Source organism: Gordionus sp. m RMFG-2023, chromosome 2, assembly GCF_954871325.1.
Source record: "Gordionus sp. m RMFG-2023 chromosome 2, tfGorSpeb1-WG-v2, whole genome shotgun sequence".
Taxonomy (NCBI): Eukaryota; Metazoa; Nematomorpha; class Gordioida; order Chordodea; family Parachordodidae; genus Gordionus; species Gordionus sp. m RMFG-2023.
In genome coordinates this window covers 51,091,431-51,111,057 of record NC_088776.1, presented here as the reverse complement: position 1 = coordinate 51,111,057, position 19,627 = coordinate 51,091,431, and the positions used below count along the sequence as shown (strand labels likewise).

Genomic DNA, 19,627 nt, shown 5'->3' with positions numbered 1-19,627 from the left:
TCGACCAGGTTTTCTTAGCTTTTAAGTATTATAGCTTGAAAATTTTTTACAGGATAAGAGCTTAATTTTAACAACATATCATTATTTTAAACATGTACGAAATTGGTTACCAAGTAGTATTATTAAACGAATAAGATTTTAGCCAAAATAAAATTATGTAAGCCTGAAGATTTTGCTCTAAGATAACACAAAGGTTTGGGCCTCTGCCAAATATAGAGGCTTGCATAATATTATTTTGGCATATATCTCAATCAGGCCATTTTTTAAATGGTATCAAAAACTAATCTAAACCTGGAACTAATTAAGTTTTTACTTTTATTAGAATAAAAATTAAATTTTATATATATTAATTATTTCGTGATTTTAAGGACACATTAAGAGTAATTAAAATGACACTTTAAATATTAGCCTTTGGTTTATATTTTATTTCTTAAATAATATTTTTTGTTTATCATTTTTTTTATATATAAATGCTTTTCCTAAAAAAAATATTTACATTCTTTCCTTCAAATTATTATTAAAAATTGCCTACATTTGCTAAATATGATATTTTTTGTTTCCCTAAAATGATACTCACAAAAAGACATATTTCTGAGGGTAAGAGATTTCCCCTTGCTAGCCCCCTCCATATCTACGCCTGTGGATTTATTTCATTTTAAAATAACCAAATTTTATTTAAAACAATGGATGGCGATAACATGGTATTTTACATAATAGTTTTTTAGTTTTGTTAAAAGGCTCGATTTGAGCCGATTTTTAAAAAGGGCGAACTCAATATTTTATTCAGAAAAATATTACCCAACAGATTTTGCTCATAGATGGCACAAAGGTCTAGACATCTATTAGCGAAAAGTGGAGCCTTAGGCTATCTTTCTTTGGCTAAGATATTGAGTTAGCTGTTTGTAAAAATCGGCTTAAAATGAGCTGTTTACCAACACTATTTATTTTATTTCTATAAATAATAAATTTTATAATTTTCAGATCAATATTTCTAGGCAATTAAAAGGAAAAAAAATTTAATATTAGATTTTATTGGGAACCGCTTAGATGATATAAGTTTTTGAAACTCATTAAATTTTGGAATAACTATTTTTTAAAATGAGTTTCGAGATTTTAATATATTTAATAATTACAATACCAATAAAAAAAATTATTGCTCCAAAAAAAAGAAGAAAACAATAAAAAAAAATTATTGCGCCAAAAAAAAGGAAAACAATTAAAAAAAAATCAATATAGTGACCTAATTGAAATGAGCGTTTTCGAAAAAAAGAATACCAGCTTGCGTTTTTATTAACATTTATAAATTGTTTTTCAATTTGCACGATACCATTTAAAATGCATTGTGTGGGTTTTGCATTACGAAACGACGCACATTTGCGCTTCATTTATAGTAAACGCGCTATCTTTAAGCATTGTTATTTAATGCAATGTTATTACAGCTGATTCAGTATTAACGATTAATTTAAGATAAAGCAATAGTGATAAAATAATTAATATGAAAAATCATATACCTTTTTTATCGAATTCATAATTATTTTTATAATCGTATCGCATGTTTTTTATCAACGCATAGCAACATGTTTTTCTTTCTCATAGAGTTTATATCATAACGTTTCATATTTATAAATTTATACCTGTTTAATGGCTTAATTTTGTACGCTACGCTTAACATAACGCGTTTACTATAAATGAGTCCTTTAGGTTGCAACTATTATGGTTCGAAATATTGGTTTTGGTTCTAAAAAAACAATTATTATTTATTTATTTTAAAGATTTTTAATAATTTTAAATTTAAGGATTTTTTATAAAATGTTTTATTTAATTTTAATGGTTTTATTTCAATGATTTTTTTGTTTTGACCCTCATATTATTCATAATAATATTTTTTATTTAAAAATGAAGAAAGTGGCTAATTTCAATTCACAAGCACAACACTGCATATCTAAAGTAGTTAACAAAGGTAATTAATCATGCGATAGTATAAATTTAAATATAATAAAATAACCATTATAAAAGCTATTACATTGACATTAGTATCTTTAGCGATAAATGGGCTTTTTAATTCAAATTTTGGCAAGCATGTTCAAGCCGCGAATTGCAAAAATGAATATAATAATGATGTAGATTGGTAATTAATAAATATATTTTTTTTTCTTCTAAATGTTGTTTCATTTATATATCCGAAACCTGAAGGCCTCAGTGGCCCCTACACTTTCTGAGCGAATGAAGCAGAATACTCCCCTGAAAAGTACCCCCCCCCCCTTCCTCGAAAAAATTATAATTATTTTATGACACCCATAAATTTCAAAAATAATTTCTTTGCATCAATTTTTAATATATATAAATAAAATGCAAAAAATATATACTTTATAAATATTATTTTTAAATTAGTAATTTAGATAAATTAGGGAAAGAGAAAGCGAAAGAATTTATAATTTCATCAATATTTAATTGTTTAAATAAATTTTTTTCTATTGATAATATGGTTAAATTATTGAGAAATGAATCTTTCATGGTACTACGAAGTCTTTTAATTAATTTAATTTTACTCATGACTCTTTCGGCAGTACATGAGGTTGTAGGAATGGTTAATAAATATTTATATAAAATTCTTAAATTAAGGAAAGCAGAAAAATTTAAAAGTAGACGACAATGTAAAGTAAATGAATAGTTTTTCCAATCTGAATCGTAAGCCCCTGATTTATCATCATCATCAGAAGAAGTTAAATAATGTATTGGTAAAAATATTTTAATTAAATAAATTTACAATTATCAGAATCTGACAAATCTTTAGATTCTTGAACCTCTAGGTTATGAGTAATAATTACATTCCCTATTTTGGCCATCTTATAAATATTTCTAAACTTCAACATTTCTTCGAAAATTTGACTTGAATTTAAATTGTAAAATTCACAGATATCCTCGATATCTTCTTTAATAATTGATTTTTCTGCCACATTATTTGGCGTAAAAAATGATGTTTGATGTAAAAATTTTATCGAATCATCATTAAATCTTTCGTTAAACTGTATAATAATTAAATCGAGTGCAGCATAAAACACACCTATTTTAAAGCTAAAAAAAATTTCTATATTTAATGATGAAAGTATATATACCTCCTCTCCTTTTTGGATTGTAATGTTTGAAGTTTAGAACTTTTAAAATCAAAAGGTAGATTTCTCTTCTTCATAAAATCTTGTGCCTTTGAAAAAACATCCAAAAATTCAGTGTTATTATCTATTAGATTAAAAAATAATTAAGACAATAATTTATATTATACTTTTAAAATTAATCAAGCAATCTTTTGCCAATTGAATTTGATTTATTGCAAACCCTATATCCTTCGAAATGGTTTGCAATTTTGTACAAGCCAAATTTGTTATTAACAATATTTTATCCAAAACACTAAGTGATAAGATAAAATCAAATTTTTATATTCTAAAGACTATAGCACTATCCATAGTGGAAGTGGCAGGATCTTCAGAATCCTTTAAATTTGTTAAAGCTGCCCTCAAGGCATCATAAAGTAGAAAAAAATTTACAATAGCTTTATATGACGATCAGCTTCTAAATAAAAAAACATTTTAAATATAAATAAATAAGGTACTATTACCGAGTGGTATTATTGATGCGTAGAAATCGTTGCGATTTTTTCAGATCATTACACTGAAATATTTTGAGTACCTCATATCTTTTTACACCATTAAAATAGATATAAATCTCATCTAGTATTCCTAGAACATTTGAAGTTCTTTAACTGATTGGCATAATTGAACAATGATTAAATTTAATCAATGACAATAACACCAAATAAAAGCTGCCTTTGGTGCCTCTGCTCTAATCAAGGCCTGAACAATTGATTCTTCCACTCATGTTTGAGGCGCCATCATAACTTTGCCCAACTAGGAATTCAAGGGGTAAATTCATCGAGCCAAGTTTGGACATTATATTATCCTTAATATCGAGACCTGTGGTATTTCCAGTACAATATATGTCAATCAGTCTTTCAACAGGCTTCGGCATCTCACTATTTTCAACACATCTTAGTCAAAGCTATTGCTTCTGATTTCGAAACATCATATGTGCCATCAACTATGATTGAAAAGCACCTGTTAAATTCAATCTCATTTTGAATTTTTTTATAACCATATTTTTCATGGTTTAATGAGAATATTTATGTTATTATATGTTAATAGATTTGCATATGATTTCGTTTTTAATCCCTTATTGTATTTCTCCCAGTACAGGTTCAGAATCTGCAATGAGTTTAATAAGGCCCGTCATATTGCCTTCTTGTAGCCTGTTCCCCAGAAGGCTTGGTTACGAGATATTAAATAACCTAGACATCTTATTAATATTCTTACGATAGAACGGTTATTATCCACACATTCTTTCTGGGGTATTATAAATTGTAATATAGAATTTTTGTTGTGTGTGAAAGCTATAATCGGCCATCATATGTGTCTGTGTTCATGCACAATAATATCGCTATTAAATTTCATGATCATGAAAAGAGTCAGATATTTTATTTTTTTCTAACAACATTTTATTATTTTTGGTTAATATTTTTTGGCATATTTTGAAATTGGAAAAATAATTTATGACAAGAAATCTCGGATAACAACCTAATTTACTAAACATCGATCTAAAATTTCCGTCAATACATATTAAATTAATAAATAAGTCGGGGGGGGGGGGGGGTCTTATTATTACATATATAAACCAGAAATCAATTGGTTATGGATGGATGTAGCAAAACAATAAAAAAAAAATTTTCAGATATTAAAATAAAAATTTTTTAAAAAAAAGTACCCCCCACTCAAAATTTTAAAATAAAAAATTTATAAAAAATTTTTTTTTAAAAAAAAAAAAGTACCCCCACTCAAATTTACTGAACCAGTTGCTTCGGACCCCCCCCCCCCGTTGTAGGGGTCACTGGAAGGCCTGAAACGAGCCGAAAATATTTTCTTTGAAAAATCCTGATCTTGTCAAAAAAAATTACAAACATGGTACAGAGCGATATTTTAGATTAACCATTTCAAATTTTAAAAATTATTGGGTGTAAAATGATCAAATTTTAGATAAAATTATTTTTAAAAGATGTTCTAGAATAATATTTTGATTGAACTATAATTTAATTTATTTATTTTTCAAAAGTATCAATTATAATCTATTTAAGCTATGTATGTCCTAAATATTTTTTAAAAAATCTTAAAATTTTTATACCTTTAAAAAAATTACGAAACATGTCCAAAATCTTCCATTAAAATTATTTAAAAATTTTGTAAATTTATATTATAAATCCTACCAAATTATTTTTATATTTACCATTTAATTTTAATACACTTATTTTGATTAATAAAATAGCATTCGAAAGTCGAATTTTTTTCTTCTATTTTTTAAAAATAAAATATTAAGGTTTATTATCTACAAAATACCGAAAATAGAAGGGCACGAAGATAATGTATTGAGAGAAGGACTAGGCTACGCTTATTTGGACAGCGAGGATGTTAATTGGAAATACCCAAAAAAATCCATCGAAAATAGCGATAACGCTTTAGCTTACACAATGAAGCAATTGTACGACAATAATGATCCGAAAGTTCATTATTTTAAGTTTTATATTATATCAATATGTAAGCCCGAAATTGTTGCTTTTAAAGACATACTATTATATTATTGAAATTTTAGGAGGGTTAATTCGAAGTGAAGGAAGACCCTTAGCAGCCAACAGAGTCAATATCCATTTTACAGATAAATTATTTTCAATCTAAGGGTGAGAGGGGGAGGGGGTTTTAGGATTTTCTTAAGCTTGTCAATGGTATTCGTCGCATTAACTATATATTCATAGGTGAAGAACCTCGAAATGCTTCTATTAGACAAAATTTGTAGTTTTTTTTATAGCTATACGTTAAATGATCTAATTTTTTTTGGATCGTTCGGAATATGCGATCAGATTTAATTCTATAAATTGAAGATAGACTGACATTTTTTTAAATGGACTCTAGGCAACATTAAGAGTATTCTAGAAGGATGAACTTTTTAATATCCTAACCGCATATAAGGATTTTTGATGGCGTCAGAATATGTTTCATTTAGAAAAAAATATAAAAATAGGCTAAAATATTAAATATTATTTCACTTTATAATTTAGATAGATAAGGTATATTTTATTATCAAAACACATTATAATAAAGTATATTTTTAATTGAACGTTCATTTTTATATCGTATCATCTCAAATCAGTGGTAATTTTTATACTTTTACAAAAATATTTTTACTGCAAATGCCGTTTAAGCGAATATTTTAAAGCAAAGATATTATTTTGAAATTAATTTCGCAATTATTTTTTTCGTCGATACTTTTACAGCGAAGATAATTTCGAAAACCCATTATTGCAAATTCACGAAACCTGAACCGCGAAAACTTTAGAAACAAAGCATTAGAGCGACACTTTTAGCACGAATTTAATATTGAGAAACTCAAATCTTGAATATTTTTTAGCAGAACTTTTATCGCAAGCCCATTATATCGATTTCTTTTTTTACAGCATGTATTTTCGCGAAATAATAAATATATTGCGAATGTACTAATAGAAAAATAGCTTAATACACATACTAAATTGCTGGCATAAGTTCTTAAACCATAAGCGCGAAATCTTTTGCACGTATTATGTTATTTATTGGCTATTAAAGCAAGTATAAGAGTTTGCCTAAATGCGATTTTGATTTGATAAAATAATAACTTTAGAATTTCTTTCCGGTGTCTCACTCATAGTCGTAAATACGGAGGGGATATTTTGGGTTCAAGTTTTTTTTACCCCGATAAATTCATTTCTATCCCAATGATGTAATGGAGATTAATTAAAAGAGTCCATACATAAGAGTAAGCTGTAACACCATTTGAGGTTTGCACGTCGACTAATTGTCTTTTTTTATCAAATATAATTTTATCGACTTGCTAATCATAAAATGGCTCTACACCTGACTTGTATTTGTAGTCACTTTTAAATGTATGTAATGAATGAATTGCCAATCTATTGGTATATATGTAGCATTGCTCTCCCCTCTAACATGAACTTCGCAATTCAAAAAAAGATTTATATTAATTTTCCATAGAATTCTTATATAAATTATAAATGAGTCAAAGGTTAATGGCAAAATTGTCTACAATTCATAGGATAGATATTCTTGCAGGAATACATTTCCGGTAAAATTAGATCTTTAAATTTAAAAAAAATCTGCATGAAAAAACACATAGTCGCTAACATATATAATAAATCCTTGTTTTTTATCGGTAACTTAGTAGTGATATTATTCACACCGACAGTCAGATTTGTCTGTTTTGAAATTTTTTTTGATGTTACTTTTAAATACATTTTAAAAAAAAGGAATAAAGATATTTTGAATCAAAATTTATTTTTAATATGGTCTTAAAAAATAAATAGTTCAAAATAAAATAGTTACTATTATCACGGAATTCGATTCACAATGTTGTCTTTTCAATATTAATTTAGCTGTAATAAAGTGTTGTTAAACGGCTCGTTTTGAGCCGATTTTTTTTAACGGCTAACTCGATATCTTAGCCAGAAAAATATTGCCGAAGGCTCGAGATTTCGTTATACCTTTGTTCCCTCTATGAGCCAAATCTTCAGGCTTGCGTAGTATTTTTCTGGATGAAATATTGAGTTGGCCGTTTTTAAAAATCGACTCAAAAAGAGTTCGTGGTAATGGTTTTACGTATAAAATCTATTCGCTATAATAAACATTCACGAAAGTTTCAAGAAAAAGTGTCTTACGGAATAGAAATGGAACCTTTTTATATACATAACATCTTATAAAATCAAATCTTAAAAAAAAAGGATTTTATGTTTCTAACTTACAACGACCAAACTCCTGACAAAAAATCTCACTCATCAACAGGACACACCAAAGGTTTTTTTAGTTCAACGATTTTTTTTAAACCAATTATTTTGTTGAAATTTCTTATTATCTTTATCTGGCAAGAAGTATTTCTAATTTCGGCCCAAGCCCTAAATTTTTTGTTTAAAAAATAACAATAGAACACCTTTTTTTATGAAGTTAAATGAAGCAAAAAATCGGATAAATGTGTTGAATTTATCGCTGAGAAATTATATTTATCATTTTAATTTGATTTTTTTTATAACAACAAAAATTTAGGTGTTCTGATGTCCAATCACAGCGCGGGAGCTTGGTTGGTGCACAGTTTGCCCCGTTTTCCACTTCCAGTTCTAAAGAAATATCGGTTATTTGGCAATAAACGAAACCAATATGTTTATCCGCCAAACGGAGCTTCTAATGGGCAAGATTTCCTGTGCATGTCCTTCGATTATTCTCAAATGCTCAATATAAGTTGAATCTTATATAAATGTGCTTTAAAAAATATTAGTAGGGGAGACCGGGGAGCATGCAAGTCCTAAAAGGCAAACGGCAATAAAATGAAAACGACTTGATTTTTATGAATATATATTTCTCACTTTATTCCACCTATTATGTATACATAAAAATAATTTTTCTGAAAAAATTTGGGAAAGAATGAGCTACACCCTTGAAAGGACAAATTTTCCCATATGGGGCTTTTGAGCTGTAAAATATTGAACATTATTTATATTATTGTGTCTACTTTATTGATAAAAATATGGTATGATGAAAAATAATTACTGATTTGTTGACAATTCAAACAAATAAAGAAAGGATTAAAATTGCAATAGGATCTATATGCCTAAAAAAAGCATTTCCGGCATTGCTCATTTTAGATGCATATTAGATAATAAGATATAATAATTAATAGTTTCTAGTTATTTCTTAATTATCTGTCTTGATGAAGATAATTTAAAATCTTGTTGTTTCATTAATCTTGATTTACAATATTTTTAATGTTGCATAACTTAAGTTTTTCTCAATAACAACTAGCAAAAACGGATTTTCATTAAATATATTCATTCATCACGTGTAAGTTATTTCTTTTTTCTAATAAGCAAATATAAATTTAAAATATGACGCTCAAAAAGCTCGTACGCTGAAAAATAGCTCCAGACCCTGAATATCTTTAAACTTTAATTTTATGGTAGTTTAAAAATATTTTTTAATCGAATAAGGAATAATTTTATATAGAATAGGATGATAGGGTTTAATCTTTTATATAAGATAGTTATTGGATAATTAACTATTTATTATTTGATAAATTGCAGAATTTAAAAAATTTAATTTTGGGGGTATAAATCGTATATTATGTTGTAAAAATTTTATATGTGATCCGATATTTTAAAAAAAATTACAGCAATATGCATAATTTCGTTTATATTTTTGGTTAAAAAATTAACCATTCTAGTTGTTAATTCTAGATGAGACCACCAAGACTTGCAAGAACCTAGGGCTCATAAGATCCCCGGTCTCCCCTAATATAATCTATAAATTGGGTAGCTATTAAGCCATCAACTCAGATCTCTATGGCTTTTTTTAACGCTAAGATTGATTTCAGAAAAAAATTGGTCCCACTGAAAATCGAATAAAAGAAAAAAATTAAAAATATTATATTTGGCTTTCGAATATCGCGTTTTTAATAATTTTGATAAACTCTAAACCTATTTTCTTTAAGGACCAATTCCTTAATTTTTTCGGAACTTTGAACTTTGAATGATCCTATTTTGTATGCCTAGACATGCATGTCCCTCCCCCTCAACCGTCATTTTTTGGCAAACCTTGTAATACTATTTAAATATCCTGTTAGTTGTTTTATTTTACTTACGAAATAATAATAGTATTCTTTCAATTTAATTTTTTCTAAAAAAAAACAAGGCCAATTAATATACTACAACTCTCCATACATTTATGACAAGAACTTACCCAAAGAATTTACGTCAGAAAATCAGTATCTCCAATGGTTAAGCCAAAAGAAGAATATTAACAAGAAACCACCTTGGGCCTTTACAAAGATCTTTTATTCCTTGTGGAATAAAACTCCATTCGTGGCTTTCGCCAAATACAAGAAATTCGATGCTGGTTTGAAATATTTATTATATATTAAACATGTTGATCGAAAATAACCCCTCTCAAGAAATAGGTTTATAATTCGAATTAGAGGTAGGCGCGGGCCGTAAAATTATCGTGTCACTGTGGGTCACGGCGTGAGTGTGAATAAATTTTAAATTCCAAGGCGTGACGGGCCTTCCCAAAATTTTCCGCGGGCGTGATCGGGCGTGAACATAAATTTTCCGTGAATCACGGAAATTTTAATTTTTAAAATTGTTTTTTATAAATATAAATTTGTAATTTTATAATAATATTATATATTTTCTTATTTAATTTAGTTCTTTTTTAGAAAAGAATAATTTATGAAAACTAAAAATCTTCCGCATTTTATAAACAACATCCGGTATCATTTTGTTAGTTCTATTTTCTTTTTATGTTTAGGTGTTTTTTATCGCGAGACTATATGCTAAATTTTGCTTAAATTTTTTACAGAAAAGTCAGTTATATTTTATTTGTAAAGATCTTCAATCTTTAAATGCAACAGAAAGTGAAGGATTTTACAAGCTAGGCCGAGAGATAAATGTTGGTGTTACATATGGATAACAAAATATAAAAGTTGTGAACCGGAAAACTTTCATGAATACTATAGGTCCAAAAATATACCATGAAATAAAATTTAAGATTAAAAGCATGATCATTGTCCATAATCACTGATATTTGGATGGATGACTATAAAAATCTAAGTTTTTTAACCATTATAGGACATTTTATCATTAAGGATTTTAATTAAAAACATTTGTTTTGGCCACAAGGGCAATGGATGAAAAAAACGTCAAAATTAAAATTTTAGTCAATTCAATTTTAGGAGAATATACAGTAGTAGAAAATTACTTAAATAAATGTATAGTTGTGAGTGATAACGGAGCAAATCTTATAAGTGCATTCAAAGATGACGAAACGCTAGCATGTGTTTGCCATATACTAAATAATATTATAGATTATATTTTTGACAATTGTTTAACTGAAATAGCCTTAAATATAAATGGTGTAAAAAAAAATAGTACTATTTCAAACACAGCTAATAGCAAACTAAGCCACACCCTTAAACAATATGTAATAGCGAGAATAACGAGATGGAACTCTGTATATATCATGATACAGAGATGGAACTCTGTATATATCATGATACAGAGTTTCTTAAAATCATATTCTGAAATACAGGTGTACTTGTTTAGCAAGCAAGAATTAAATAGATTAGCCACAATTGATATCAGCATCATACGCGAGTTAGATAAATTTTTATCAATATTTAAAGAATGCTCGGATAATCTGAGAGCAGATTCTCGTCCCACAATAAATAAAGTTTTTTTATGGAAACAAAAATTAATAAAATTTTGTTAACCTTCTGAACGTGATACAATAATAATCAAAACCTTAAAATTCAGAACAAGATTTCATTTAAAAGATTATTATGCAGTCACTATAGTAGGCTTAATTCTAGATCCGAATTTCAAAAGACTTAAGTTTTTAATAAAAGAAGAAAATGATATATATAAAACAATCTTAAAAATGCTAAATGATATAAAATTAGATGATATGCATAATCGATGCCAACTACCATTTATAGCTTTCCTAACTTATCCTAAACTCATAAAAAACCGTATATTCTAAATGATCAATACCAACTGTCACTTTCTTAATTCATCCTACACTCATAAAAGACCGTATATTATTAGATGATTCTGATGAAGCATCAACAACACCGATGAAAGCTGTGAGGATGAACTTAAAAGTTTCATATAAGATAAATAACAAGACATTATTTTGAAGTTTTGGAAGCAGGAATATTCATTTCCTTTTTTGAGAAAATTATCGAGTAAAAATTATCAGCTGCAAGTTCGGCTTCTAGTGAAAGGTTATTTTCTGTAGCCAATCTTTTACTAGAGGAAAGGCGTACACAATTGAAATAAAAAAAAGATAGACATTCTTCTTTTTCCAAATAAATTTCGATTTATAGATTGTATTTATTTTTTGTTATTAATATGGGTTGTGAAATTAGAGAAATAAATAGAATGAATTCAAAAAAGTGTAAAATTATAGCTATAGGTTTGAAAAATTTAAAAACACCGTGAATTTTCGGGCGTGACGGGCGTGAATCAAAATATTGCTTGTCGTGAGCGGGCCGATCGGGTCGAAATTTTTTTAGTGTTAAGCGTGAATGGGCGTGATATTTTTTTATTACCACCGTGAGAATTAGGCCCGCGCCCACCTCTAATTCGAATGAAAGAAAAAGAAAGAGGAAACTTTTTAAATGAAATTTTCAAACACTAATAATACCGTTTAAAAGTCCAAAACCTGGCTTTTCTAATCAAGATTAGGGGGAGGGGATTTATACAAATTATTCTCAGCAGGATATAAAATATAAACTATGCCATACCTGTTTACAGACGCGTAGCCAGAAATTTTCTACAGGGGGGGGGGGTGAAGTCCTTTTTTTATATTGAAAGAATTTTTTTTGGAACATTAAAATTTTTTTAGAACTAATCATCATATAAAATTTAATATGACAATTTCCACAAATAATAAAATATTGGAAAATACAAAATATTAAGAGCGAATATAATACAGTTAAAAAATATCATAGCTATATAAACCGGTATGTAAATCACAATAAAATATAAAATTTAACATTTTATAAGCTATTTGTGCTCGTACTAATTGGTATCAATAGCCAAAATATACATAAATTTTAAAATTTTTGGAAAACTTATAAAATATATTTTACAGTATGCAATGCTTCCACTGTATTTCTTGGAGAATCATCTATAAAAATGAATTTTTTATACCATTTAAATTCTGAAATTAATTGGCCTTCAGATACATTTATACCCTCTGAATAAGATTTAGCCAAATATTTAATTTTTCAATATCGAGATTTGATATATCCTCAGATAAGAAGGAGATATGAGATATGGTATTTGTAAATTAGATATAGCCATTTGCTAAATAACGAATCGTTCATTATTTGAGTCAAAATTAAATCCAAAAGTGGAATATAAACGCTTATTTTATAATGATCCTCAATTGGGTGCACGTTATTATTAGAACGATTTATTTGTTAGTGAAAGTCGAGGCTTGTGAATCTCAAAATCATATAATTTCGCTTTCACCTCAACAATCAAATAAATCTCGAGAAATTTCTGGTCGATATTATCTCTTGGTCCTTTAAGTTCTAATATAAAAATGTTTACTATTCTCATAACTTCAGAATAAAAAATTTATTAATACATTCCAATGAAAAATCGACAGCCATATTAAATCTAATAATATATCAACCTCAGATGAAATATGTTTTTCAAGTGTTTCCTGATATTCCACTAAGGGCACAAAATAGGCTCTTCTAGATCCAAAAAATGTTGTAACAGCTTGATATCCAGGGCTCCATCTTGTCGTGCAGGCCCTTTGCAGGTTTTTTTCCGTAGCACAAGAAGTTTCGAAATAATTATATTCAGCAAATTCTGTCTATTTGAATATCTGAACATTTCATACACTCTATAAATTTTCTAATCAAAGTTATTAATACAGATAAATTAAAATAATTTTTTTTGGTCAATAAAATTTTCTTATATCTTACAGTATTTAAGATTTAAAAAATTTTAAAAAAATAAACTAAATTTTCGTGAGATAAAATATTAATATACAAGAAATAAATTTTTAAATTAATTTTAACTTTTTACCAATATTTATAGAATATAACCTATTTGAAATAGAATACTTTACAATTCACAATTCATGAAACCTTTTTATATTTTTCCAAATATTCATGCTATGAGCCTGTGGATTTTTCCCCTTCTCTCACCCCCTCCCGCTGGCTACGCGCCTGAGCCCTTTTATATATTTTCAAATAAATTTGCTACGGGGGGTGGGGAGAGGGGAGGGGTATCCTCTGCCTGTTTAATAACTCGAGTATCATTGGTATAAAATATAACTAAAATGCATCCCATAAATTTAAATTTTTTTAAATTGGTCTTTTTCTTTTCTAGAATAGAGAGGAGATTTATTTGAAAAGGGAACACTAAAAGGTACATTAGTCAATTTTTTGTTTTATTATTATAAATAAAGATATTTACAGTGACATGATAGCTCCTTATTATGGTTCTAACTTGCTTTCCGAAACCTGGCAACTAAATTCCAAACAGGCTCTCAACTCTTCCTGCCTTAAACAACCTACTGTTCAAAATATCAAAGAAATTTCTTTCGATATCATATCCAATAATACTAATCAAGTTAATTTAAAAAAAATTTTTTTGTTGCTCATTCACCACAATTATTTATCTTGTTCAGGTAATGGGGATTTCTCTACAGTTCGGTGATATCAATAATGTGTTATTTATATAAATATAATATATAATAGACCTTTCTTAGTTATAAAAAGCTTATACCCACAATTATAGTTGGACAATAGCTGGCTGCTCAGTCTTCAAGGGCTTACTGAAGAAAATTTTCTAAGCAATAAGGCGTGAGTTAATTTATTGGCTTCCTTTAAATAAGTCTTTATATTCTAAAAAGAACCCCGAAGTTTAGTGATGTACTAGGTTTAGCCTTTTTCAGCTAGCCAAAATCTAAAAATGGCGCAATTCCAACTAATCGCGACAGGAATAATTGAATAAATTCTTGCAATGATATTTCTTCCTAGAGGTCTGTAAAGTGATTTTTTCGTAGCCCGAGCCCGCAGGGGCCCGAATTTAAAAAAATTTATGTCCGAGCTCGACCCGAGCCCGAATATAATTTTACAATTTGAGTTTGAATATTATAATATCCATAAATATATATATGTATTTAATTCATCGCCACCTTAAATAAAAGTTAATTTGATGGCCATAATCTAATCAAAATATATATTAAGTCGCATTTTATTTAATTTGTAAAAAATATTATAAAAAAGTTGAAATACAATCGAATTTAAAAATTACAGCGATTATATAAAAATAATATGCATGATTTATGTCGAAATAGTTAATATAGTGACTAAAAAATTTAATAAAGACATATAAGTAAATATATAAATAAATCTGACTAAAGAATCTTTTTCTTTTCAAAGGCCCTACCACCAGCTGAACGCTCTTTTACTGCTAGCCCACGAAACAGGGATAGCGGAATTTAAGAGCCAAAATACTTAAATTTGGAAAGTCATTATGGTTTTCTCCACCAATTTAAAATATTATCATCTTCAATATATAATTTAGCATCTAGGTATTTTTGAAATTCGTCAACTTCAGCGCTAGCATCAGAAAACGTATTGTCAGCCAGAGATAAATTCAAAAAAGTATCTGCCTCAGTATTTTCTTAAGAAAATAAATATTCATAATATATAATCATTTTAAAAAATATATATTTACTGGGATAGGTTCTAAATCGTTAAAACAAAAATCGCTAAAAATTAAGAACCTGGCTTACATCTCCTAGAAAATTTATAAAGTAAATTTGAAATTAATATTAATAGATACTAAAATTTGGATGATATTTCTTCCATTTTAGCGATTTTTTTTAAATTTTCAATTTAAATACAAGTATTTAATCCCCTAGTATCTATTAATATTAATTTCAAATTTACTTTAAAAATTTTCTAGGAGATATAAGCCAGGTTCCCAATTTTTAGCGATTTTTGTTTTAGCGATTTAGAACGGGAACCATATTTGCTTTATTATTTTTTAATCTATAATTTTATTTAATGAACCTTTCTTTATTCACTACTCTATCAGTTGAGTAGGAGCTAGATGGCGATTTTGTATTTATAGATTTTTGCCCAATCATATCTCTGTTGATCTTCTCTGCATTAATCAACATGTTAATATGTTGGCACAAATCTTTATAATGTTCTCGGAATAACAGTTTCGTATCAAGAAATTTTGGGCACAAAAATATCGAAAGTTGGTGGAATATATTTATTTGAAATTTATCATTATTTCACAACATCATTGCTACTGCTGGTTAAGCTGCTAGCTTAAGTTTGAATGAGCTAAAAAAAAACTCAATATTTTGTGATAACACAATATAACTTTTGTGATTGGTAGGTTTTAAATCACCTTCAAGTTCATCACTCGCAAAGGCGTAAAAAATTGTTATGGTCCCTCATGATTTTTAAGTTTATATTTTCAAGCCTAATCGTATTTTTAATTTTTAAATACAAGTAATAATTACCTGAATTTAAAAGAACTATCTGCTGAATCTATAAGCATTATAAGATTTGCAGCCTCTATAACTGAGAATCTCCAATATTTCATTGAATTGATTAAAAATCGGTTCAAACATCTTTAGTCTGCTATTCCATCGAGATTCAATACACAAATGGAGTGTTTTGCCAAGTTGATTAATCTAATGCTATATTTTAATAAATAGTTGATTTAACATATCCTGACATAGAAAATACCTGATTTTTATGTTTATTTTTAATGAAATCAATATCTAATGAGATAAAATTTCTAATAATTTCTTTTTTAAAATTTTCACCCGTCTTTTCTTCTTCTTCAAACTTGCATGTAAATAACACAACTTTATTAAGTTTCCAAGAATCATTTAAGAAATTAATAGTAAGAGTTACATAGAATACTTTCTTATAGTTATCAGTACAAAGGTCTGTGGTTGTTATAAAAATTAAAAATAATTTAAACATATTTTCATATATTTGATACCAGACATCAACCCTTTTTCATATATGCGCTTAATTTTGGAAAATATTTATTGCATATACTATCAGCAGTATATACAACTCTAGAAATTGTCGTAGGATTTGGAATGATGCTTTTAACATTAATATTTTAATATATTGAGCCAATTTTGGCGTAATATTGGCAACATGCAACAAAGCTTTCCCCATGAATGTATCAAATGATCTTTAATCAAGTCCATAAAACATGGCAAGCACCTTTGTAAACTCTTTTTTTTAATTTGTTACAACTTTTGAGTTTTCTGCGATCAGTACCAAAAAAGGCTATCAATTGTTAATTGAGTCTTTTTACTCTCTATTGTAAATACACATTTATGCCTTTTTGATTTGTGCCTAAAATAATTTAATAATATCATCTATTTAGTGTATAAATATATTAACCTGTTATAGAATTATAAACCTATATATATTTGCAAAAATTGCAACGGACATAATTAAGTTTTTCTTAGTTTTCATCATATATAAATGATAACTTTTTCCAGACCTCAGATTTGCCATTGGCATTTTCCCTCACTTCATAATTGCATTTAATCTTTTCACCAATTTTTTTTAATTTGGCATTCGTTAAAATAATTTTTTTAATATAAAAATATGAGGCTACTTAATTAAATAGATATTAGTAAAATATGTTTTATTCAACTAGAATATGATGAAAGTAAAGTATGTAATAATATCGTTTTAACTATGCAATGCAAAGTACTAAAATATAATCACATAAAATAGTTTGGTATTTGGTTGTTAAGTAAATTATAAAATATTATTAAAAATGACATGTTATTCTGATTGACATTTTGAGGATAAAAAAGATGATCAAAAAAAATGTTATGGTTTTATAGTTGACAATATAAATTATAATGATTAATTATGGTATTTATATTAATATTTATTTTCGGGACTGATTTCGGGTCGGACAGCTCTTACAACCTGACCCGAGCCCGAACCCAAAAAACTTTTTTATTGCGGGTTGGCTACGGACCACACGTGCTGTTATCTATTTATTCCTCCAGCAATGATGCAAAATAAGCCTAATTAAATGGAATTAACGAATAAGGATATTATTAGTTTTGTTTGAATACGAATAAACTTTTATTCTATTAAAAGAAATAATTCGAATATTCAAATCAAATTGTATTTTTCATTTCCCTTGATAGCTTGTCAATCTGACAGGTTCATCAACAGCTTGAGGCTTTTCTCAGTTGGAACTAATTTTTCTGTCAAAAAATCGCATGTAGCATAAAGAAGAAACAATAGAAAAAACTCCTTCCCCTTAAAAATTGGCTCAGTAATATAAATTAATATAAGATACATTTTAATTTCAATGACTTGATCGCATGCTAACGAATCGAATGGTAATAATATATTACTCAACTAATATTCATTTCGAATAGGGCTAATTCGAATATATAGAGCTAGTTATATTTGGTTAATTTTAAAGGTATAATTACTTTTCCCTCAAAAATTTGAATAATAATTACTATAATCATTTTTATAAAATTTTATTAAATTATATATAAGTATATAATATATACTTATTATTTAAAAAAATTGTTTATTATAACTAATTATCCATTTTGGAGGAAAGAGGGGATGGTGTATGGTTATTAATTTTTATTTGTTATACTAGATATTTCAAAAAGATTAAGGGTGCGAAGGGGTGGGGGTTATTTTCAATCATTCTCCAGCTTTCTCCAAAGGCTGGACAAAAATTCTACCCTAACTCCATTACAATCAAATCTATTTATCAAGGTATTAGATTGTCAAAGGAAAATATCCTTTTCCGAACTCAATGATCATTCCAAATGGGCCATAACTTCATTTGATACAAACAACGCTGTTAAAACAAACGACAAAAACAGTGGCGATAGCAGACCGGTTGTATGTATCGGGGATTTGAATAGGGGGGTAAATAAATTTTCATAATTTGACCATCCTGCCCAATTGAGCTTTTGAGTGTTAATTTGCTTGAAATTTAAAAGCATATACAAACATTTAGAATAATGAGTTTAAGTGGATTGTATAATTATGCAAACGATCCCTAAGCGGATTCTGGAAGGAATCGGGCTTATTTTTTTATTTTGAAATTCTGGGTGGACGAATTCTAATCTCTTTTAACGAAAGATTACGGTCACATACTTAGCAGCCAAAAATCTTTTAATCTTTGCACCAAGACAGACTATTGCGAACTGGTCAGATGCAGAGTAGCTAATTTATAATTAAGAAAATTCCACGATTACGCCATATAACCAAAAATATAATTAGAATGAGCTTTACAAGGTATAGTTAATTATTGGATATTAAATTATAATGCAAATTTTATGACTAGGAATGCTGGAAAGGAAAACTTTCATTTATTTAATTTATATATATTTTTTTAGTATCCTCAGAAAAAAAGATCGGGTGGAATGGTGTGCACGGAAAATCTTGAGTTATGGAAGTCTTTTATGAAAATTATCAGCGATATAGAAGCCTGCCCTCTCAAGCCAAAACATTGATTTTAATATATTAATAGTTCGATTTCTTAAAGTACATAAGTTTTTATTAACGTTAATTCTTGTATGTAAGATATAATTAACAATCTTATATAATTATTTTCTTAATGATATTTGAAAATATTAAAAATAATGATTTAATATGTATTTTTGGTCAAGGTTAACAGTTATTTTCATGGTCTTCAATATAATATACGGCCCATAAATTACTTATAAAAAAATGTATCTTCGAAACAGATACTAAGCATCTAGCATACAAGATATAAGATACCTGTATTTTTGCTAAATAAGAGTTTTTTAGGTCTAAGGTATCTTTAACGAAGTTTTAGCTATTCGGAAAAAAACCATAACGTTAATGAGAAAGTTAAGAAATCTTGAGATTTGAGAAAAATCGATATCATCGCCTTGAACCCATGTTC

At 27.6% G+C, this 19,627-nt stretch overlaps 1 protein-coding gene across 1 annotated transcript; it reads left to right on the top strand.

Annotated features, from left to right (window-relative positions):
- Nucleotides 1–1,896: 1,896 nt before the first annotated feature.
- On the top strand, nucleotides 1,897–19,211 carry LOC135924430 (plancitoxin-1-like). The gene is made up of 9 exons (XM_065459487.1): nucleotides 1,897–1,960; nucleotides 2,017–2,128; nucleotides 5,419–5,602; nucleotides 7,862–7,934; nucleotides 8,181–8,372; nucleotides 9,819–10,022; nucleotides 14,115–14,278; nucleotides 18,466–18,621; nucleotides 19,095–19,211. Exons 1-9 carry the CDS (start codon nucleotides 1,897–1,899, stop codon nucleotides 19,209–19,211), a joined length of 1,266 nt encoding a protein of 421 aa, XP_065315559.1.
- Nucleotides 19,212–19,627: the final 416 nt, after the last annotated feature.